Here is a 24,196-nt window from a genome sequence, read left to right as displayed (position 1 = left end):
AGTTTATACTTTCATCAGCTTGAGGCTCACCTAAATGGCAAAAATGCCAGGTCATTTTTGATCGAAGTGATTTTTTTCAAGCTCAGGCAAGAGCTTGTGTGAAATGTGACAGAGTTACAATGAGTTGTTAGCCTATCCTTTCCACATTTCCCTGCACTTGGGAAATTATTTTTGGTGGTTTTGGTGTGGGTGGAGCCAGAAAGCAATGTAGCTCTGCTGCGTTCCTGACTTTCCTCTGTTTCTGTCATGGCCAGTCCTTTCAGAGACTACATATGGGTGGACTGGCATGCAAATGAAGGACACACGGCAGAGGCCATTTACACTCTTTGAATGATGGATGCAGGGGGTATCTGTTCGGTTTCAGCATCCAGTGTTCAGATGTCAGCAAGGGGACTTTGGGCCAAATAGATAGAAGAGACCTGTGCAAGAGACCAGCCACATGCAAGTAGTAATGTTTTCAGATCATTAATCATTCTTCACCACAGGCAGGACTGAAATTTATGGGACCTCAGGAGATGGGCTAGGAGGCAGGGGGGCCCAAAGAATTGTGATGGGAGGCGGGGGGCAGAGGGCCCGTTGCTTTGCATTGCACCCCAATTTTGTCAGGGGCAGGATAGGCCTAAGATGGCCTTCCAGCCCAGAGGCCACTTGAGGCACTAATAGGTCTATTAACAGCCACTTGAGGGCCTTTCCCCCATACCCCTCCACCCCCTGCTGCTGGCATTAAGCCAATGGTGAGGGGGCCTCCCCCACCCTTCTGGCTTGGGGAGCCCTCCTCCGTGGGCAATCTGTGGCCAACGGAGGGACACCTGCCAGAAATCAACCCACTTCCTTGGAACCCCCCCCCCCCGTACTCAACGCCAACCTTTCCCCCACTCCCCTCACTTGGGTCCCCTCCCCCTGTACTCAGCATCCAACTCCCCCTCCCCACCTTGACGGGGCCTACCGGACTGGACCCAGCAACCTCGCCTCACTTACCTGAGGTCTGGGTCTCCAGCGCTGAGCCTGGGTCCAAGTCCTCTGCAGTACTAGCAGTGGCTACTGCTCCCAGTGGTGCTGCCGATACTACCCTGTGATTGGCCGGCAGCTCTTTGAGACTGGCTCCCCGGCTTTAAAGGGATGGGGATCCTGGCAGTGGGATGTTAATTGCCCATGGCACCATACAATTGCACCAGAGGGGCTCCAAATGGCCAAGTGGCCTCCCTCCGCCTTTTCGGCCAAGCGCTAGGAGCCCTGCCGATGCCACAAAATTCAGCCCGCAGTGTGCCAATCACCGCATCCTCCAACCGCGGCAGGTGCAGCAAGTGTCTGTACTCGGACTGGAGCAATTTGCTGCCTGAGGTCGAGGAGCCCACTGTCTGCATGAAGAATGACCCTGGGCTCAGAAATACGGTCAGTCTCGGGGAACCATTTCCAGGGTAGGTAAAAGTACCATCCCTCACTGCTGGAGTGTGTCCCAATTAAAGCGGGAAGGCAGGTAGCCTAGGCCATTCTGTTGAATGAATGATGGCATGCAAGCAATAAAATAATAAATTGGATGACAGCAGCACCAATGTTCCCTTTAATTTTTCTTTGCTGTGCACGGTCCACTTGTTGCACTGCATGGTCCCTTTAAGATTGCTGCACAGCATCTCAAAGGGAACATTGGTTGTACGTGGCCTGTTTGTTGCATTGTGCAGTATGCTCCAGATTACTGCATGACTATGCACCCTAGAGGGTACACTGAGCATCTCCTATAATGGAAACCATGGTCCACTTGTGACTGTGAGCCTCACTTGAGTCACCCTCACTTGTGGAAGCTATTTATCACTTCATATTGCTGGCTAGGAACTACATGTCATTGTTCAGCATCAATTCAAAGACATAAAAGCAGAACCGTGTAGCTTGCCAGAACCCATGTGAACTGACACTTAAGATTCCACCTGCAGAATAAGCAAGCTATGTCACCATCAACTGTGGGTTCCAGCTTGTCATCTAACATGTGTGAGAGATGGCCATGAGTCCTCCCAAACAGTGAAGCTGCTTGTGCAAGTGCTTCAATCCAGGGGTATCTGCAACATGGCTCAAGGAACAGCATGGACCACTGCCCTCTCACCTGTGACCCATGGCAACCTATGTCACTTGAGATTTAGGCTGGATCTCAAGTCAATTCTGTTCTCTTTGCTTTTCCTGCTTTCCAGTTGACAGAAAAGGATGTTACTTGTAAGAATTGGACAGCAACATCCGTAGGAAAAGTGAAAGGGCCGCTTAGTGACTTGAAATCAAAAGCACACTGATGGGCTGAGTCCTACATTCCATCATTCTGCAGTACAGGATATTGTAAAAGACTTGAGAGCTGCTATTAAGCCAGCTACTGCTTCTGACTAATAAAATGTTATTGAGAAACATTGCTTCAACTCGTCATCAAGAAAATATCCTCAAGATATCTTCAAACGTTCCCCCCCAACCCCGTTGCCTTTACAACTATCCACGCCAAGCTTGTGAAATTCCTTCAGCCAGTATGTCATGAAAAATACCTTTCATTCCGAATGTACCATCTAGCCCTGGTCGCCCTGGTTGACCTGGTAATCCAGGGAATCCCGAGTCACCTTTAGGTCCTGGCAGTCCATTATTACCTGGTGGGCCAGGAGCACCTGGTGGTCCTGGAAGCCCAAAGCCTGGATCGCCCTGTGTGGAAATGAAAACAGTCACAAGGCATCTCATTTCTTACGAGTTACTGTTTTATTTGTTTGTTACATTATCACAACATTAACTAGTTATATATCTATGCACTACTTGCATAGTATACAGAAAGGATTGTTCAATGTCCAGAGTGAGCTGAAGTAAGCCGTGATCTAATTGAATGCCAGAACAGGCTCGAAGGGATGAAGGGCCTATTCCTGTTCTAAGCCTCATGTTGAGGCTCATTGACAGCCCTGTGGGACTGGTCCTTGCCAGTGCTGCAGGTTTTTAAGAATGCTGCTGTAACTGTCTGCCACAATAACGTAAGTGATCAATGAATCGCAATTGCACTGTGTGAAGTAGGACTTCCAACAAGATATCTGTGCCATATGTTCTCTTTGGGCTCAAGAATCTGCTATACAATATAAAAACCAAGGAGCAAATCTTTACTCCTCTTAGTTCCTGATCCTCAGTCATGCTTAGGGTGTGGGGTGCAGGTAAGGGTAACTGAGTGCAGACTGTATCATTTCTCTGTAAGGAGGGAATAAATGATGCCTAGATGGTTGCCTCTAGTGTATTGGCAGTGGGTCTGGGAAATGCAGCCACTTTCCCGGGAATCAAAACATGGCGACAGACAAGGATGATATGTAGGAAAAATTATATTAAACAATAGCACAGAAACCCCTCCAATGAACAGTAAGAGACTGATTAAAGCATTGAGTAACATCTGCAATCACAGCATGCCAGTAAATTCCACAGTCCTGATATCACAGACTTTTTCAGTAAACTGTAATTTTCCAGTGAAATCACTGCATGGTACCACCGCCACTAGGTCTTGGGACTGCACTGTGTTCTGAAAGTCAATTGTTAACCAAAACAGTAAATGCATACCTTTGGCCCCGGACGTGCTGATTGGCCTGGAGGCCCATCACGACCCGGTCGTCCTGGACTACCCGGAGCACCTGGAGAACCTGGTAATCCTGGCAAACCTGTGAAAGAGTAATCGGATAACGCAGCTTAGCAATTAGCTTCAAAGCTGTCACTTCCTCCTTCCAATTCAAAGTGCGATCGGTATTTCACTGATACTTTTGGAAGAGAGAAAATTCCACCAAAATATAAGGGACATGTTCCAAAGTGTGGGCTGCTGTAAACTGGACGACCTTTTCAAACAAAGGAATTACATTCTACTTATGTTATAAACTGTCCAGTTCAACCATCTCTGAGGAATGGTGGGGAGGGAAGATGCAAACATAAACACATACAAAGATAAAGTCAGCATCATAATCCAAATATAAACCAGAAGGGAACAATGGAATGCAAAGCCTCCAACAAGGTGAAGATAATGGAGTTCTGTTGGGTTTGTGGTAGAAAATATTGGGATCAGGTCAGAGGTATTACATTTTTATTAGGACCAGTTAAATTGCCTCGAGGAATTTACCTACAGAAAAGAAAGTTCACACTGCACTGTTCTAATTCATTTTCCCCCCAGATCCCAAAACTGGAGCTTCTTATCACTGCCCCCTGCCCCCCAACTCCTATCCACGATCTTTGCTTCTTCCTACAAACGACAGGTTATTAAAATCAACATTTGTCATCATCTAACCGTTAGATCTTGATTTACATCATGCTTTCCTACTCTTGTTGATGTTGATGATGTTCTGCACTGTTTGCCTTGGCCCTTCCCTTTTGTGTCTCAATTAAAGAAAAATATTTACATAATTAACTTGAGGGGCTAAGAGAAATGTATCCCACCAGCAGGTTGAATGGTCTGATGGGGTTAGGTTTACATGGTAGCAAAAGCAGATTTGAAAGACTGAATGGCCTTTACTCAGTCTTTTTTCTTAATCACTACAAAAATGGGGAGGCAAGATTAGGGCTTCTTGCAGAAAAATATGGGGATTGGGAGAAACATTTTTCATTTTAGGTATTTTTAATCATATAATTTTAGTAGTCCACAATGTCATGTCCTCTTTCATCCTCAACAAGAATTACTGTAGGCTCTGAAACATATATAGAAGCATATATGATCCTGAGGGAATTTGATAGGGTGGATCCAAGGAAGACGTTTCCTCCTGCAAGAGAGACTAGAACTAAAGGACACATTTTAAAAATAAGAGGTGTCCCTTTTAAGACAGAGATGAGGAGAAGTTTTTTCTCAGAGGGTTATTAGTCTGTGGAATTCTCTTCCCCAGAAAAACAGTGGAGGCTGGGTCATTGAATTTACTCAAGGCCGAGTTAGATAGATTTTTGATAGACAAGGGAGTCAAGGTTTATGAGGGGGGGGTGCAGAAAGGAAAGTGGAGTTGAGACCACAATCAGATCAGTCATGATCTTATCGACTGGTGACGCAGGCTCGAAGGGCTGAATGGCCTACTCCTGCTCCTATGTTCCTATATTCCTGAAGCCTCTTTAAGCTGCCTTTGACTGGTACCAAGAAATATTAATCTCTCTCTAGACGGGCACTTGCCTTTTTAAACTTGAAATAATCTGCAGAGCTGTAGGTAAAACAATTTTGATATTTTTAAGAACCTAAACACTATTAATAAGATGAATTATTCCACACGCACGATCTTAATAACAAGAAGTTTAAAATCTTCACAGCTGGCTGAAGATACATCTACAATTATTGTGACTGGTTCTACTTATAGAGTATCACCTGCGATATGTGGCAGTTTGAAACTTCCCACACAAACACAGTCTTATGAAAACAGAGGAAAACCTTTCATCAGTTACTTTTTGCAGCAGAGTGAATGTTTAATGCAGCAAGTTTAGAGACATCACTGATCCACAGGAGGGAGAAGGAAGAAAGCAGTACAACAAGTGAGTGAGGTCAATTGGTGACAGGGCATGTAAACAGTGTTGATCACAGGACACTTTCAGTGCCTCCTGGAAGCCAGTTCAAAGCTGCATTAGCAGAAATCTGGTGCAATATAGGCAATATAGGGAATGATTCATCTGCTGGAATGGACCAGGCCGAGGAACAATTGATATCGGGTCCTGGGCCTCATTTAAATTGGACTGACAAGAGGTGGGTTTAAAATTCAGGCCACATGGCTGCCAGCTGCATCCTACAGGAAGGTCCTGGAATGGGTTGAAGGGATGGAGAAGCAACCAGGAGGAGGCTGAAAGGAACCTTTGATAAGGCTGTGGTAAACGTTTGTTAAAAACCTACCATTTTGGTGGCGGCCTCCAGTGGTGCCCTTATGAATGGCTGATTAAGCGGTCTGTAGATTTGGTTACTCTGAACGCAGCAGGCCAGGTGGTGGCAGCGTTCAGGGCAGCCCAATTTCAGGAAGGGCCTACTAGTTATATATACAAAGGGCCTACCATTGGTTTCAGGTAACATTGGTGTCCATTTTATGACAATAAAACAGGGTGTGCCATCAATGAATTTCAAAGCCAATAAACTTAAACTCGGTTTGCCTGTTCTTGTATACTGTTGGATGTTAAAGATCCCAAGCACTACTCTCCCCATGACCGCGCCAACATCTCAACTAACATCAAATGATTAGCTGGTCATTTATCTGATGACTGTATCTGGAACCTTGATGTGCATAAAGTAGCTGCGGCAATTATGTGCAAGGAAAGGAATGGCTTTGGGATATTTGAGTGAAGTGGTAAGGTGCTATATAAATGCAAGTTTTTTTAGCTGCTACAATTTAGAGATGCACCAGTGAATAGAAACCTACCTTTTGGGCCTGATGGTCCAGGGAATCCAATACCTGGCACTCCCATGTCCCCCTTTGGTCCAGGGAGGCCTGATAAACCGGGTTGTCCTGGTGGACCTGGGTCACCTTTAGAAGGGAATGCAAATTTTATATATTATTATACACACATAGATGAACTGTACCATGAGCTAGACTATTTCTCTTCCTCACATCCCTTTCAAAATATGAGCTTGCAGGACTACATATGGCTACAAATAGAGAAATAAATATATAGGAGCACTGTTGAGAATGGATAAGGAAGCAATTCTAATAAAAACATGCTCATTACCCAGTGCAACCAAGTCCTTTTCCGAAGATACAATAAACATGGCATAATTACTATCATATAATCCACTAATCCTACTGGATATACCCTAAAAGATATCAAACATGATTAACTCTTTTATCATATTTCTTCCTGAATATGGTGAAGACATTGGAAGACTGGCAGCCTTAAAGTACCAAGTGATCCTTTTTATGTAAGTTTGGGCAGTGAGTGTTGATCTATTATTTAAACATGGGAGGCAGCACAGCTAAAGCTGATCCTGTCTTTGTCTGGCATATACAGACACTCACACTCAAACACACTTTCCAATGGATTGAACCCAAAGCATGTATGTGCCTATGTGGTTCTCTACTGCACCAGGCTTAATAACTCCATCTTCAAACAGGAAGTGTCCAAATATAAAAGGTTTGGCAGTGACTGCACTTAGGTTTTTCCAAGAGGTCTTGGAGTCTCAAAAAGCAGATGAGCCATTATACCTAAATACTTATTCCATGTGGATTCCAACTGCAGTTTCACCCATCACGCTTTGAAACCACCCAGGATCACAGGTATCTCCGAGAAATACAACTTTCCTCGGACTGCTACTCTCGCCGCATCCTGAGATCCACACTCAGTGCTATGCGCCGCCACATGCACACACTGGACCTCTGTCTCCAGCAGCACCACCTCACCTTATCTCAAAGCTGTTCTACTCCGCAGTTTCATCTCATCTTATGTCTCATCCGACGCATTAACAAAAAACTTTTTTTCTTCCTTTCAGGTGTTAAGGAACGCAAGCTCCAGCAGCTGATGGGGACTAATGCCCCTCCAGATCCTCCCTCCGCTTCACTTCCCTCTGACCCCATCCCTTCTGGTCTGACCTCTTGCCGTGTATTCACTATACCCTCTGACCTCCCCCTCTCTGATGCTGAGCGTTCTGTACTCAGCAAAGGTCTCAGTTTTATCCCCTTACGCCCCCACCTCAATGAATTTCACGCTCGGCATGACATTGAGCTCTTCTTCCGTTGCCTCCGCCTCCGGGCTCACTTCTTTGACCAGGAGTCCTCCCCCCAACCAGCAGACCCATTCACCCACCTCCAGCATTCTCCCTCTACCTGGACCCCTCCCCCTGGCCTCTTACCCGCTCTTGATCTCTTCATTGAAAACTGTCGGCGAGACATTGGCCGTCTCAATTTCTCTGCCCCCCTCACTCACTCTAACCTGTCCCCCTCTGAACTTGAGGCACTCCGTTCTCTCAGGTCTAACCCCGACATGGTCATCAAACCTGCAGACAAGGGTGGTGCTGTTGTCGTATGGCGTACCGACCTCTACCTTGCAGAAGCTCAACGCCAACTCACGGACACTTCTTCCTACCTCCCTCTGGACCACGACCCCACCACCGAACATCAAGCCACCGTCCAAAGGACTGTCACTGACCTCATCTCCTCTGGAGATCTTCCCTCTACAGCTTCCACCCTCATAGTCCCACAACCCCGGACAGCCCGCTTCTACCTCCTTCCCAAAATCCACAAACGGGACTGTCCCGGCAGACCCATTGTGTCAGCCTGCTCCTGCCCCACTAAACTTATTTCTTCCTATCTAGACTCGATCTTTTCTCCGTTGGTCCTGTCTCTTCTCACCTACATCCGTGACTCTTTGGACACCCCACGTCATTTTGACAATTTCCAGTTTCCTGGTCCCAACCGCCTCCTCTTCACTATGGACGTCCAATCGCTCTACACCTCCATCCCCCACCAGGACGGTTTGAGGGCTCTCCGCATCTTCCTGGAACAGAGGCCCAACCAGTCCCCATCCACCACCACCACCCTCCGCCTGGCTGAACTTGTTCTCACATTGAACAACTTCTCCTACAACTCCACACACTTCCTTCAAATAAAAGGTGTCGCTATGGGTACCCGCATGGGTCCTAGTTATGCCTGTCTTTTTGTGGGATATGTCGAGCATTCTTTGTTCCAGTCCTACTCAGGCCCCCTCCCCCAACTCTTTTTTCCAGTACATTGATGACTGTATCGGTGCCGTTTCCTGCTCCCGCCCCGAACTGGAAAACTATCAACTTTGCTTCCAATTTCCACCCTTCTCTCACCTTTACATGGTCCTAAGGGTTCCGATGAAGGGTCACTGACCAGAAACGTTAGCTCTGCTTCTCTTTCCACAGATGCTGCCAGACCTGCTGAGTGGTTCCAGCATTTCTTGTTTTTATACCTAAATACTTGCTGGGTTCTGAGATCATTACCAATGGTACAAACATTTACACATACTTGATTCTATTAAAAAAGATAAGTGAATAACTCTCATTGTTCAGAACCTCACAACACATTGGGAAAGAAACTGGTCCTCATCGCAGCTATCTTTTGGGGGCAAAATTTGCATTGGGGGGAACCAACCCATGAGCTCAATTCCCCCCCACTCGCCCACCCGATCACCCCTCAGACATGCGGTGATTGCCAATTCGTCAACCAGAAACTTTTGGGTGTCTAGGGCCTTTGCGTGTAACAGAGGTTTGGAGCCTTCAATATACTAATCAGGGACAAACACTTGTTTTAGGACCACACTGACAAATTTAGCAGAAACTAGTTTTCCTGGGACTACCATGGGCTAACCAGTGGCCACTTAAATGGACCATGGGAGGCTGCTGAAGTGCTGCTTAAAGTGTATCTGTTAATATGTTAAATAAAATCATTTAAATATATGTTTATGCTAATCTGTATATCACAAGAAGTGTTGTAACATTACATGATTCAGTTCTCCTGCACAGTCAATTAGTGTAAACTGAAGCAACAGCAAGTCTCCACTAAAGCTCTGCGTGCTAAACCTTTGTGCCTGCCCGTCAGCTTCATTCATATTAGTCTAGAAAGAGATAATACAACATGAAGAACAGGCAAGTTTCAATTTAAAAAAAAAACTTACCTTAATATCCAATCAAGAGAAGCAACAGTACTCCTGCGTATCAGAGTGCAGCTTGGCCCCCTCCTGTTAACCTCCCCATCCCCCACGACATATCTATGGGCCAGCTTTCAGATTCTGCAAAGGCCCCAAGTGATGAGCTGCATCAGAATGCCCAATCGTCAGTGGAAATGAGGCCTGAGGCCCAAGGTGGAGTGGGTCTTTGTCTTTGGGCACATGTTGCCCACTTCGCAGGAACTGGCGTGAAACCAATTTCTCACCAATCATTTGCGGAACCTGACTTGACCCCTGTTCAAATTTGGAGTCCTCCCGTCCCTGCTGCCCACACAAAAATACTGGGAGGGTTTTCTTCATTTGGAGCATTCCAGAAGTATACTGTAGAGAGCTTTGCGTTACGCAATAAGGGAATATAAACCGAAGAAATCTGAAAATGTGGTTTGGCTGACCAGCAATCATCAATTTCTGGTAAAAGAGCTGATTCTATATGCTACAACCATCAGCAGAAGTGAGCAGAACAAATACAGTATGATTTGACACATTTACACTGAATTCAGAACTGACAACATAAAAGGATACCGTGCTTTTACTAGATTGTGGTCCCTAATATGATCCCTTCAATTTTATTTGTTCTTGCAAAACATATGCAAATAGCCACTAACTTGTTTATTTTGCCACAGTTAGTATACAAGCTAAGGTAAGATTTAAACAACTTAAGCATCTTACCTGGACGACCTGCTAGCCCAAGTTCACCTGGCGGCCCTGGAGGACCTGGAGGACCAGGTTCAGAGATTGTTTGACCTGATACGCCTTTAGCACCTGGACAGCATAGCAAAGGATTAATGACAGTTCCCTTAGATGTGAAGGACATTTGTACATTAGACAACTCTGCATTAAAAGGAAAGCATTAATAATTCCACCAGAACCTTCAGAATTTGTTTTTTTTTCTCTCACTCAAATGTTGAGGCACTAATGCAAACAGAAGTTTTAACAGTGACATATAGCAGAAGTGAATAGGTGAAAATTTGGTCTCTCTCAATGCTTTGTCTTTCACTTTGTCCTTGTAAATCTTCTCTCCTACAATCATTCATGATGAGAGCTGACTCCACAAGCATTTAATGCAAACTGCTTTTGCCCTATCACCCCCTTCCCCATGAGCAGATCCAGGCATTGTCAAATTGCTATGCATTCCAAAATTGTAGCACATCAGACAAATTCTGATTGAGAGAGATTGGAAATTAACACTAAGATTATGAATAGATCCATTTTTCAAGAGCCACTCGAACGAGTTTATAGAAGGCACCAAGGTGGAAATTCTTTATTGTTATTTTAAAAAAGAAAGTTAGAGAAAACCAAATTTTCTCTTTACTAAATCTAATCTCCAGCGCTTTGGGCATTGCCTGTCAGAAGGCACCATAGCAAATTGAATTACTGCTGATTTTTCATGCACAAGGCCAAAGCCCTGCATGTAACGGATATTGGAGCATAATCTTCTCATTGTTCAGAGGTCATCCTGCTCTTTTTTGTTGCGTGAGGAGGGGGAGGGTTGGCTGAGGTGGGTAAATGGTACAATATATTGCTGTTCTAAAATATTATGATACCAAGAGGTAGGGTCGATATTGCATTCCTTCATGGCAAGTTTTGAATTGCAGCCAAACCAATACAGGAAGAAAAGAGGGAAGAAGAATAAACCTGAGGCTAAGACAACTCAAGCTGTTTTTGAGCTCCTTCTTTTGGAAGAGCTGGTCGTCTGACCATCCATTCACTAGCTGTGAATTCCATCTATAATGATGACCAAAGGGGAAGATTTCTGATGTTTGGTTTGCAAAGAGTTCGGATACAATTGGAGATGCCATCTATAAACTAAGTTTCAACTTAAGCACTGGTAGATAGATATAATAGTGCTAAGAGGTGTAGGGGCTTCTGTTTTCCAGACATGTATTCTTTGAGAAATCCTACCAGTATGACACTTCTTTAATAATACACCAATATGCAAGTACACTTTCCCATAGGACCCTAATGTGCATGAAATACGAAGCTTTTCAAATAAATATCTTGATCACATTCAACATAAAACCTCTCTTAAGTTGATCACCACAGTAAGATCTTGGCCAAATATTTAGAGGGGAGATGAGGAAAAACTTTTTTCCGCTTAGAAAGTTGTCAGGATCTAGAACACGCTCTCTGAAAAAGTGTTGGAAACTGCTTCCATAAAATCACTGCAAAAGGAAGTTGGATAGGTTCTTGAAAATGAAGAACTTACAGGGTTACGGACAAAAAGTGAGGGTGTGGGACTCAGCACAACTGCTCTTTCAGAGAGCCAGGCACATCATGATAGTGCAAAGGGTCTCATTCTGTGCTGCAAAGTTCCTACAGTTCTATGATCCAAGGTAAAACTAGCTTTGGGAAGTTGTACTGAGTTTAAGGTGCTTGGAAAAAGAACCAATGGCGACATGAGGAGGACGAGTGTTCAGTATTTGGAGTACACTATCTAATAAGGCGGTGAATACAGATCCAAGAGGGACTTGGAGGAATAGTTGAAGGAGAAAAAGATTGCAAGGATATGGGTAAGAGTGAGGGTGTGGAACAAACCGCATTGCTTTTCGAAAGAGCCGATGCAGACTCAATGGGGCAAATCGCCTCCTTCTGTGTGATACCATACTATCATTCCACGAATTTGGTTAAGAATATCAAGTGGTGAGTTGGGTCCATTAGTGAGGGGAAGAGGCACATCAATACTAAAATGTTAACCTACCTGGAGCTCCAGGGGCTCCGGGACGGCCTGAGACTCCCTGAGCACCTTTTTCACCTGGATATCCTGGTGGACCAAATCCTGGTGGGCCCGGAGGACCTCTCTCTCCTGGAAATCCAATTCGACCTGGATCACCAGGTGGTCCTCTTTCTCCTTTGAAGGCCAGACCACCCTGAAAAAGTTCCACGTACCCATTAATATGGGGTGGGGGGGGGGAACTGATTCCATTCCACAAAGACACAAATCTGAACATCCATTAATTTGGAATAAAAACACACAAAGACTTTTTATTTGTACCATTTTTTCCCAAATGCTAAAATCGTGAAACATCTCACCTTTATGTTGAGTAGCTGGAAGGAAAACAAATTGTGCCCAAAGGCAAGTGATACCTCCTTCCCAATGTTGCCCAATTAAAAAAAAATCCACATTGAACTGCATGACTTTTATTTGGTGCTTACCAAAGAATAAACTTGGGGCAGAATTTTCGGACCATGCCGAGCTCAGGAATGGAGGTGGACGGGGGCCTCAAAATAGCAGTGCCAACCGGCTTGCCAGTTACTCAATCCAGTTCCCGGTGCCAGCCATTTTAAGGGTCACGGGTTCGGGACCCGGCAAGGCTGCCTACCCCCACAAGGCGGGAAGCCAATTCGGCTCATTAAGGGAAGTTAAAAGAGGCCGACTGGGATTTTCCAGTCAGCCTCCAGTTTCCCAACACAATGAGGGTCGGTTTGACTGCTTGGAGGTGGGTACTCAGCAGCAGGCCAGGGGGCTAGCACTCCAGGCAGGCCTACTGGCCTTCCCTGCCTGCCTGGGTGTGGGTGCAGCCAAAGACCACCTCGCAGAGCAGGGTTGTCTAACATACAGCCCGCGGGGCCAGAATCTGGCCTGCCAAAGTTTTCAATTATTCATAACTTGTCAACAGAAAGGAACGAGATTAATTTTGTTCCATTTGTGTCCCTCAGTTGTTAACAGTAAGTGAGCCAAGAGTTGGTGCTGTTCAGCCTACAGCTGAGCAGTCACTAGTCTTCGCTTCCTTTTTTTAAAATTCATTCAGGGATGTGGGCGTCGCTGGCTAGGCCAGCATTTATTGCCCATCCCTAACTGCCCTTGAGAAGGTGGCGGTGAGCTGCCTTCTTGAACCGCTGCAGTCCATGTGGGGTAGGTACACCCACAGTGCTGTTAGGAAGGGAGTTCCAGGATTTTGACCCAGCGACAGTGAAGGAACGGCGATATAGTTCCAAGTCAGGGTGGTGTGTGACTTGGAGGGGAACTTGCAGGTGGTGGTGTTCCCATGCATCTGCTGCCCTTGTCCTTCTGGTTGGTAGAGGTCGCGGGTTTGGAAGGTGCTGTCAAAGGAGCCTTGGTGCATTGCTGCAGTGCATCTTGTAGATGGTACACACTGCTGCCACTGTGTGTCGATGGTGGAGGGAGTGAATGTTTGTAGATGGGGTGCCAATCAAGCGGGCCGCTTTGTCCTGGATGGTGTCGAGCTTCTTGAGTGTTGTTGGAGCTGCACCCATCCAGGCAAGTGGAGAGTATTCCATCACACTCCTGACTTGTGTCTTGTAGATGGTGGACAGGCTTTGGGGAGTCAGGAAGTTAGCTACTCACCTCAGGATTCCTCGCCTCTGACCTGCTCTTGTAGCCACGGTATTTATATGGCTACTCCAGTTCAGTTTCTGGTCAATGGTAGCCTCTAGGATGTTGATAGTGGGGGATTCAGCGATAGTAATGCCATTGAATGTCAAGGGGAGATGGTTAGATTCTTTCTTGCTGGAGATGGTCATTGCCTGGCACTTGTGTGGCGCAAATGTTATTTGCCACTTATCAGCCCAAGCCTGAATATTGTCCAGGTCTTGCTGCATTTCTACATGGACTGCTTCAGTATCTCAGGAATCGCAAATGGTGCTGAACATTGTGCAATCATCAGCGAACATCCCCACTTCTGACCTTATGATTGAAGGTAGGTCATTGATGAAGCAGCTGAAGATGGTTGGGCCTAGGAGACTACCCTGAGGAACTCCTGCAGTGATGTCCTGGAGCTCAGATGATTGACCTCCAACAACCACAACCATCTTCCTTTGCGCTAGGTATGACTCCAGCCAGCGGAGGGTTTTCCCCCTGATTCCCACTGACCTCAATTTTGCTCGGGCTCCTTGATGCCATACTCGGTCAAATGCTGCCTTGATGTCAAGGGCAGTCACTCTCACCTCACCTCTTGAGTTCAGCTCTTTTGTCCATGTTTGAACCAAGGCTGTAATGAGGTCCGGAGCTGAGTGGCCCTGGCAGAACCCAAACTGAGCATCACTGAGCAGGTTATTGTTAAGCAAGTGCCGCTTGATGGCACTGTTGATGACACCTTTCATCACTTTACTGATGATTGAGAGTAGGCTGATGGGTTGGATTTGTCCTGCTTTTTGTGTACAGGACATACCTGGGCAATTTTCCACAGTGCAGGGTAGATGCCAGTGTTGTAGCTGTACTGGAACAACTTGGCTGGGGGTGCGGCAAGTTCTGGAGCACAGGTCTTCAGTACTATTGCCGGAATATTGTCAGGGACCATAGCTTTTGCAGTATCCAGTGCCTTCAGTCATTTCTTGATATCACGCGGAGTGAATCAAATTGGCTGAAGTCTGGCATCTGTGATGCTGGGGAGGAGGCCAAGATGGATCATCAACTCGGCACTTCTGGCTGAAGATTGTTGCAAATGCTTCAGCCTTATCTTTCGCACTGATGTGCTGGGCTCCCCCATCATTGAGGATGGGGATCTTTGTGGAGCCACCTCCTCCAGTTAATTGTTTAATTGTCCATCACCATTCACGGCTGGATATGGTAGGACTGCAGAGCTTAGATCTGATCCGTTGGTTAGCAAGCGGGGGTAAGGGCGGGGCAGGAGGTGGCAGAATGGCATTCTTGCGATTGACGTGGAAGTTCACCAATCAAAAGTGTTGAGGTGAGCACACAGAGAGAGTGGTGGGGGGGGGGGGGGAGGGGGGGTAAGCACACCGAGACAGTCGGGCGGGGGGGGGGTGGAGGGTGAGCACACAGAGACAGTGGTGGGGGGGGGGGGGGGCGGTGAGCACACAGAGACAGGGGCGGGGCTGGGCGAAGGAGGTGATGCGTGATTCAAAGTGCGGGGCCAGGGCGAGCAGCAGTGAGTTTCCGCTCCCTGTGCATGGTGGGCGAAGGAAGCAACGGTTGGGAAAAAGGTTAGTAATTTTTTTACCCAGTATGCCCTATTTCTAATGCCTTTACTTTTCCAAAATTTGCTCACTGGCCCCCTATGTCGTGCAAAAATTGTAAGACTCATGCAAATATGTTGGACACCCCTGCTGTACAGGGATTCCGCACCCGCCACCCACCCCCCCCACCCCACACCACCCCCCATCAAAAGAGGTGGCCTGGCTACTTTTTCTGTTTTTTTTGTTTGATTTTTTAAAAAAGTTCTCAATTGCTGTAAATGTAAAACTGTAATTGACATGACAATTGTGAAACGGAAGGGTTGTGAAGAAACTCATGACAGTATTGAAGGAAACTGTTCTCCCTTGCAATGTTTGTATTTTTTGGTGCTGTTTTGAAACTGTTTGGCAATGTAATTTTTACAGATTTTTATGAATAAAGTATATTTTGGAAATAAAAAAAAATAATTTTTTTTTTTAAAATTGGTGAGAAGGCACCTTTATGTTGAAGGTCTGATCGGCCCTCCAGCTTCGAGAGCCTGCCTGCCACCCTTAAATGGACAAGGAACTTGTCTCCATGCCAATTAAGGGATGCCCAGATCAAAATCACAAAGAGTAACTGTTTCTCCCTGGAGGCGGGTTTGGGACTTGGAAACAATCCCAACTCCCGTTTCCCGCCCCCGAAGTGAAAATACAGCCCTTAGAGTTGGCACACTTTTCAGGTGAAGAACACAATGAAGAATGCCACCTTAAACTAAAAATTTGTCTGCCTCATTTTTCGGGTTGCTATTTGCGACCTGTCTGTGCTGGTTCTGATGGAGGTGGACAGCAAGTAAATTTTACCATGATTGTAGTGAAAGGCTGAGCGGGTTCTGTGCTGCTCAGCTGGGGCCAAACAGTGTTGCGCTCAGAGCCCATGATGCAGCCAGCACTCAAGGCAGTCTATCTCCCTAAAAGGGAAGCTACACTGAATTATAATGCTGTAAAAAGCAGTGAAAGAGAAGGTAGTTGAGACACAGAAAAATTGATAAAGAAGAGATATTGGAAAGGCTGGCTGTACTTAAAGTTGATAAGTCACCATGAGATGCATCCAAGGATATTGAGTGAGGTAAGGGTGGAAATTGTAGATGCACTGGCCATAATTTTCCAATCCTCTTTAGATACAGGGGTGGTGCCAGAGGATGGAGAATTGCAAATGCTACATCCTTGTTCAAAAAGGATTACCTGATCTCTTTGCAAGGAACGTACTTCCAGGGTAAAATCCAGGCCATTGAAATAGTGTGGGGGTTGCTGAACTCAAAATGAAAAAGATCAAAATGGGACCAACTGATGCTTTGGCTAACACTGCTGTCTCAGAAGGGTATATGAGAGTGTCAAGATAGCTCTTGAGGGGGCAGCTCCTCAACTGAGCTGATTTCCTTTGCAACTCTATCCTTGGCCATCTATTGCCCTTTCTCCAATATCGTCTCTTCAATCGCTTGACATTCCATGGCCCTAATAGTGTGCATTATAGTCCTAAATACACGTTCAAACTACAAGTTTAAAACTACCTTTGCAAAGCACATTCTCCATGCATGGACCCTGCTTGTTCTTTATGTTTTCACTGTGCTCTTTCCAGCAGCTGGAAAGTTGATCAAATCTGACTTCCCAGACTCTGGATTCCTACGCTATTCAGTTGTAAAACTTGGATCTTGTATTCTGCTTTGCGTCTCAGTCACCAAGTTTTAAGGTAACCTTTCCTAGTCTGTGCTCCACTTGCTGTAGTTACCTGCCTGTAACTCAGTGCACTGCTGATTTCTCAGCTTTGTTTTGTTTACGTGTCGAATTGGGGCAAGGCCAGGCTGGCAGTCCTGCTCTTTCTGGCTCCACAATAGATCAATCTTCAAAACATTCTGGCTGTTGTCTGATTGGAATGCCAATACACACGGGAGGAGTGTTCACGTCGCAACCTCCACCTTTGTGTACCTTAAAATTATCAGGATCCTAACTATAACACTAGGACCCTTACTTGCATGGGGAAAAGGCATCCCTCTTGTTTCAGGCAGGAGCTTCAGGATCCCAGCCGGCTAGGCCTCTGTGAAAGTTACAGGCATCCAATCACAGGGTCAGTAAAGCCACAAAACCTGATTTTTAGGCCCTTATCACAGCGTAAATGTCAATCTTCCCCAAATGAAAATCAGAATCAGACCCAATGTCATTAATGGAGGAGTAATTTCATGGAATGTGGGATGCAGAGTTCTCTAATTTGGGTTGTTGGATGCAATAAGAGTAGCCTGACACTAGCTCCAGAAAGACCTTAGGCAATCTTTATACTCTTTATTTACGGACACACAATGCAATTAAATAAATTGTGCCAGTTGCCTTATTGGATCACTTAAAAGCAGCTGTGTAATTCACAACACTTGCCTCTCGCTCTCTCCACTCAGATCTCCATTAAGAGTTTGGCAGACATGTTTTGATGACAATAATCCCCTTAGAATACAAAGCCTCTGGGAGCAACTGTTTAAATTGATATGACCATAGGAAATTGATGGTCAGGAAAAACTTGCTGGCCCACCAAGCCTGCCCACACCAATGTGGCTGGAGCACCATGACTAAAAGCTTCTTACCTACAACCCCCACCCCACCCCACTCTCCTCCTGAAGCTATGTAATCTCCTTCTTGAAGGATTACAGAGAATCAGCACCCACCACACTAGTCAGCAACACATTCCAGAGGCTCACCACTCTCTGGGAAAACAACTGCCTAACATCCAGTCTATTCCTACTCATATATTATTTACCCTCATGACCCCAGTCCTCCATAATCTGTTAAACTGGAATCATCTATCAAAAGGGAATGCAATCTAGCCCTTTAATTATTTTATAGACCTCTACCATGTTGTCTATAAGTCTACACTACTCTAAAGTAAACAGACGAAGGCCCTTAAACCTATCTGAGTAGCTGAGGTTCTTTAAGCTATGAATCACTCTTGCAGCTCTCCTATGGACCTTTTCCAAGGCCACTATATCAACCCACAGTGTGGGAGGACCAAAACTGGACAGTCAAAAGTACTCTATTACCCTTCCCCTGACACAACACGTACATTGCTACCTAATTTAATTTAACAATCCGTACAAGGGTAGAAGAGAAATCACTTACAGGCACCCCCTTTGGACCTGGTGCACCTGGCAGCCCATCTCTTCCTGGAGTGCCATCTAATCCTGGAAGTCCTGGGGGTCCTGGGAAGCCAGGGTCACCTCGATCACCTTTCACGCCCGGAAAGCCAAAGCCATCTCCTCGGTCACCTTTTGGGCCAGGAGCTCCTGGAACACCAGGACGACCTGGCGACCCCTGGACGGAAGGAAAGCAGAATATCTGGCTGTGATGTAGGATATTTTCATTTGTCCAGAACTGGATAATGGTCTTTAGAGGTCAGAAGGTTATTAACCCAAAAGTTTATTTTTAAAAATGTATAACACTGAATTAAAGAAATACAAAATATGCAAAGATTAATATCCAGGAAACCAAGGAAGAAATAAAGTATTTGCAATGCACAGATGTGTAAAATCTTTTACTACATTTGAGGACATAATACTTTTATTTATCTGCCTCTATTTCGCTTGCTTTGCCTGGGGCCCATTTTGTCAATGGGATCAGCCTCCTGATTTACAACCTGCCTGACTTTACCATTGTAGTCAATGAAGTAAGTTACTACTTAAACTCTCCTGGCAGAAAGTCTGATAATATGCATGATCTCAACAACTACTTACAGGGGGTCCCAAAGTTCCAATTGGACCAGGGAGTCCTTGATCTCCTTTCATTCCAGGCAATCCTGGTTGACCTAAAACCAATGAAATAACAAATAAAAACTCACTTCAGTTTTGTTTCAAGTAAATGGTTCATGTGGATTAGCAGCATGGCAACTTTCTGAGTCTTCAGACACACAGCTGAGACGACACAGGACAAACCTAATCTAAACAAACGTTTGTCTCGTCAGCTAGGAAATTAACAGAATTCAAACAATGTTGAAGAAATAATCCAGGTTGAAAGTCACCAAGCTCCATGAGCAGCCTGTACACAATGTTCCACTAGTTGTTAAAAGGGCATCCGAGATACTCTTTGCACGGCGTGCTCTTCAGTGGTTCCTCATAATGAACCTACCCTGAAATGTTATGCTGAAAGTGGACATATAACATGCCAATCGCTTGGTATCACTTTCCTGACAGCTGAAGCTACAAGAGACGATGATGTGTAAAATGAGCAATACTGATATCATCTTTGAGGTGGCTTTCAGAAGATACCCACTGCGGATGTTCATTCCACATGGAAGGCCAGAATGGAGACAACTAAAAACACATTGGTAATTTAAGCTGCTTTTACATTTTTTTTTTGCACACACTGTCAGTGCCAGTGGCTCCCAACATGCAGGTCCCATACAGCCAGCAACCTTGCTGGATTCACTTCGGCCAACCGCTAGGAAGACCAAATAAAGAAAACCTGTTAGAACATTTTTTCCACGACCTCAAGGTTAAGGACGACGGCCCAGAGCTGAGAAGAACAGGAAAGGAGCCAGGGCAGATCATGATCTAATGATTAGGCGATTCAAAGTTTCGGTTTCAAAAGGCTATAGAGGGTAGGAGGAAGGAAAAATCTAAATAAGTAAGGAGTTCTAGGCCATGAGAAAGAACAGAGTTAGAGCAAATGGTGAGTCTAGATTTTAAAGCTAAATTCTTAAGAATGCAGGGAAGAAGAAGAGGATACAGGGCGGTGTATGTGCAGAAGGAACAAGGGGAAACGTTTAGATGTTAGTAGCATTGAGTGAGACTGATTAAATTACACACATGAATTCACCTTTAAATAACATCAGTATTCTGTACACATGGAATCCAATCTAATAGCATAAACTCCTCAAGGTCCTGTTGTCCTACCTGGAATACCATGTGGTCCGGGAGGTCCTGGCAGACCAGGAAAACCATTGCCAGTACCTAGACAGTTAAAGCAAGTGTCTCCCTTATCACCTACAAATTCAAAGGCAGAAGAACAACCTATTAATGTGAAAACAAATCAGAAACTATTGCTTTGACTCTTGAAAATCTTCCTCCATATCACACATTATTCCTACATACTTTATCCAGTTGAACTACAAGAAACACCTAGCAGCACAATTAGAGATTCTGTTTTTCCAAAACTTGAAATGTATGTAGAGCGGCATTTTGAACTATAGGGTGGTGTATGCTTGGTTACTGGCACTGGGATCAATTTGAGGTGACATGTTAACAGGATTTTGCAAGGAACATGTTGCACATCATTAAAAGCCTTTCATTAGTACTGATGTGCTAAATAGTCCCGCTAATAACACCTGGATGAACACTGCTGCATGAGACACAAAGTGCAAGCGTAATATTGTTTTAATGCTTAGGAGTATGGCCCCTGTCATCCCTCTTCCACGCTTAGTATCCGTACCATTTTCTACTAATGTACTTTACAGGTAAATGCACATATTATTAGCTACAATAAGTCCTGCATTTGATTAAGGTGACATTATTCAGTGGGAGGAAAGAAACATTTACTGTACAACATGTAAAAATTGCGATTATTTTCCTGAATCATCCACCCAGTAAATACATCTTAACATCACAGTTCATCAATATAACTTCTGGAATAATTGTGCTCATCCAAACAAAACAAAGATAATTGCCAATATGGAACGGACACTCCCAGCTCTAATCACGAGGAACTGTTTAGAGCTACTGGCCATTTTGCAGTATGGCAACACATAGCAGTCTGTGTAATATCCATAAATTTCAGACACAGTAAACTCAATAGTAATAGTTTGGTCCTATTCATACAAATGGACCCAATCACATGAGACATAAATCACCAATGTCTCAAGTTAAGTTCACAAGTTCTAGAAATATAGAAGATAGCCCTTCGATACAGCCCTTTATAAAATGCACTTTACTTTTACTGCACAATATCTAATCATACAATAGCATGATCTAATCTGGCAATGGAGGCTTACTGTGGTAGAGGCTTACCGATCAAGACAATACAATGTGAGTGCGGTCACAGAGACATGCACAGGTAGAAGAAGTCTTACCTTTCAGTCCTCTCTCTCCTGGGAAGCCGGACGATCCTGGTAGCCCTGGTTGTCCTGGTTGCCCTGGCCGGCATTGCAACCCAAGATCAGGAACTAAAGGAATGAACAGATTGATTCAAAATCACTGTTGCACTGAAAACTCAACAAATAGATAATTAATATACTTGATATTCAAACCTGCAGAATTTTTTTTTAAGATGTATAAAACAACAATTTACTGCAAACTACAAACAGTGAGTTACAAGTAAGTAACTGGTAAAGTATGTAAATTGGTTATGAATTATCAATTATACTATTATGAAACATAATGAAAAGGATATATAGGCACTGAAGAGGGTGCACAAAAGATTTGCAAGGATGATACCAGAAGTGAGACATTATACCAACAGGAAAGGATGAACGGGCTGGGTCTCTTTTCTCTTGAAAAGAAAAGGCTGACATGTGGCCTAATAGAGGTCTTTAAATTATAAAAGGTTTTATTAGGGTAGAGATAAGAGAGAATGTTTCCACTTGTGGGGAAGAGCAAAACTGGAGGCAATCAATATAAGATAGTAACCAAGAAATCAAATAGGGAATTCAGAAGAAACTTCTTTACGCAGAGAGTGGTGAGAATAGGGAACTCGCTACCACAGGGACTGGTTGAGGTGAATAGCATGGATGCTTTTAAGGGAAAGCTAGATAAGCATATGAAGGAGAAGGAAATGGAAGGTTATGCTGATAGGATTAGATAAGGAAGGATAAGAGGAGGTTTGATGGATCATAAATGCCAGCATGGACAGTTTGGGCTGAATGCCCTGTTTGTGTGCTGTTCATTGTATGTAATTAATGTATATTTCAGAACCACTATATTAGAAATAAAGGGTCTTTTCAGATAGTTTTACAGCAGGAAATAGTTATGTGATGGTGTAACAAGTGATTACGTGCCACAGGTAATGTTGGGAATTGCAGTGACCTTGGAGGGCAGGTTCTACCACTAGTGTTATAGAAAAACTGCAATTTCCCCCCATACCCTCAACAGCTCATTTATGAAGTTCAACCTTGTTTTATTTCTGGCTCCACATCTTGCTCTCAGGCATATCTAAATTCTGGTTGAATATTTTAGTGCCGCAGGTGGTAGGTCTGATGTTCTTTCCCTTTGGCCAATGCTATTGTACTTCAATATGTGCATGCAAACCTTTGGTAGGACCGTTGGTTGCCTTCAATATTTCTTGACACGTTTAATTTTTGAACAACTTGCATAGGGTTAGTCGCCCATTCTTTCTTCTCAAAAAGAAGTACCATATCTTTTCTGACTTTTAATCTTCAAATAAAGCAGATGCATGATCAACTGACTATCATTACCATCTGGAGTTTTCCTCAGGACCCAACACTTCAATTTTGCGCATGCAACATGTCAGCTTTGCTCGTTCTGTGAGTCAGAAAGATATATGTTCAAGCCTCACTGCAGGACTTGAGCAGAGAATCTAAGATGACTCTTCAGTGCAATGGTGCTGTAATTGTTAGAGGTGTCATGGTTCAAACGTGATGTTAAATTGAGGCCCCATTTGCCAGCTTAGGTAGATGTAAAAGATCACCTGGTATTATTGGAAGAGCACAGAGTCTATGATCAACCAACATCACCAAAAACTGTTAAGCTGGTCATTCATTTACTGATTGTGGGATACTGCTGTGCATAAACAGGCTACTTTTTATTTTGACTATGTAATTAAAAGTAACTGATTGGTTGCAAGTGCCTTGGGATGTCCTGAGGATGTACTGACAATACAAGCTCTTTCCTTCCTTTGGCAAATGTACCTTTGCGTTGAACCCAGATAGTTACCTGTGACTTTTATAATTATTTATTGCTACCTTTGTGTGACTCGTAATCAAGATAAAGATAATTTACCTGAAGCCCCTGGTTGACCGGGAAGGCCTGGAGGACCAGCGGGACCTGGACGACCAATTTGTCCTATTGGACCTGGGAGTGAATATCCAGGTATACCTTCATCACCTTTCTGACCTCTTTCACCTGGGAAACCTGGAGTGCCTGGTGATCCTACACTGGATTGGCCTGGTAGAAACGATGAGAGGGACAGAAAACAAGTTGAAGAAAACAAACACTATTTGACTTTTGAAGACAAAGAATAGTACTTTAAGAAAACTAACAGCGTGTACTACATGGTGCCAAAGGGAGTTCTGACATCCTGTCATTAAATACTAAGATATGAGCTCATATCTATGACTTCTGACATGGTTAATTACCAATCGTGGTCATATTGCTATGGGAAGGGGGCAAGTAGAAGCCAAGTATTTCTTCTCTGTCCTGACCCAAAGAGGTCGAGAAAAAAACATGGTTTAAGTAGTCATTCACTCCTAGGATGCCACTAACGGAGCGGCAGAGGCATCAGAATAGGCTTATCTGTCCTCCCAACTAGGCATGCTGTGTAAAAATAAATTAGGTATATTTTACATATTGATGAAATAGCAAATTCAAGATGAATTTGAATGGCGCCAGCTGTAGATATATTGCTCCACATTCTATACAATGAGCATGGGCCAGAAGGGCTCACTTCACTGGCACAAGTGCAGCAGCAGCTCCTCCACTCCATTAATAATACTCAACCCCCACGGTATATGCCCAATATTCAT

The 24,196-nt window shown here is 44.5% G+C and overlaps 1 protein-coding gene across 3 annotated transcripts in view; it reads right to left on the bottom strand.

The window, feature by feature from the left end:
* Positions 1 to 24,196, bottom strand: part of col4a5 (collagen, type IV, alpha 5 (Alport syndrome)) — a 289,160-nt gene that overhangs the window by 94,348 nt on the left and 170,616 nt on the right. For all 3 annotated transcript variants that reach the window (XM_068047230.1, XM_068047229.1, XM_068047228.1), the window contains 10 exons: positions 23,454 to 23,618; positions 21,569 to 21,661; positions 20,397 to 20,486; positions 19,239 to 19,309; positions 18,628 to 18,819; positions 12,311 to 12,479; positions 10,282 to 10,374; positions 6,351 to 6,455; positions 3,553 to 3,650; positions 2,517 to 2,667 (listed from right to left, as the gene is read on the bottom strand). In XM_068047230.1, coding sequence (XP_067903331.1) covers positions 2,517 to 2,667; positions 3,553 to 3,650; positions 6,351 to 6,455; positions 10,282 to 10,374; positions 12,311 to 12,479; positions 18,628 to 18,819; positions 19,239 to 19,309; positions 20,397 to 20,486; positions 21,569 to 21,661; positions 23,454 to 23,618 — 1,227 coding nt within the window. The remainder of the gene's footprint in view (positions 1 to 2,516; positions 2,668 to 3,552; positions 3,651 to 6,350; positions 6,456 to 10,281; positions 10,375 to 12,310; positions 12,480 to 18,627; positions 18,820 to 19,238; positions 19,310 to 20,396; positions 20,487 to 21,568; positions 21,662 to 23,453; positions 23,619 to 24,196) is intronic.

This window comes from Heterodontus francisci, chromosome 15 (assembly GCF_036365525.1).
Source record: "Heterodontus francisci isolate sHetFra1 chromosome 15, sHetFra1.hap1, whole genome shotgun sequence".
In the NCBI taxonomy this organism is placed as follows: Eukaryota; Metazoa; Chordata; class Chondrichthyes; order Heterodontiformes; family Heterodontidae; genus Heterodontus; species Heterodontus francisci.
Note: the sequence above shows the minus strand (reverse complement) of the source record. Positions and strands in the feature narration are given on the sequence as shown.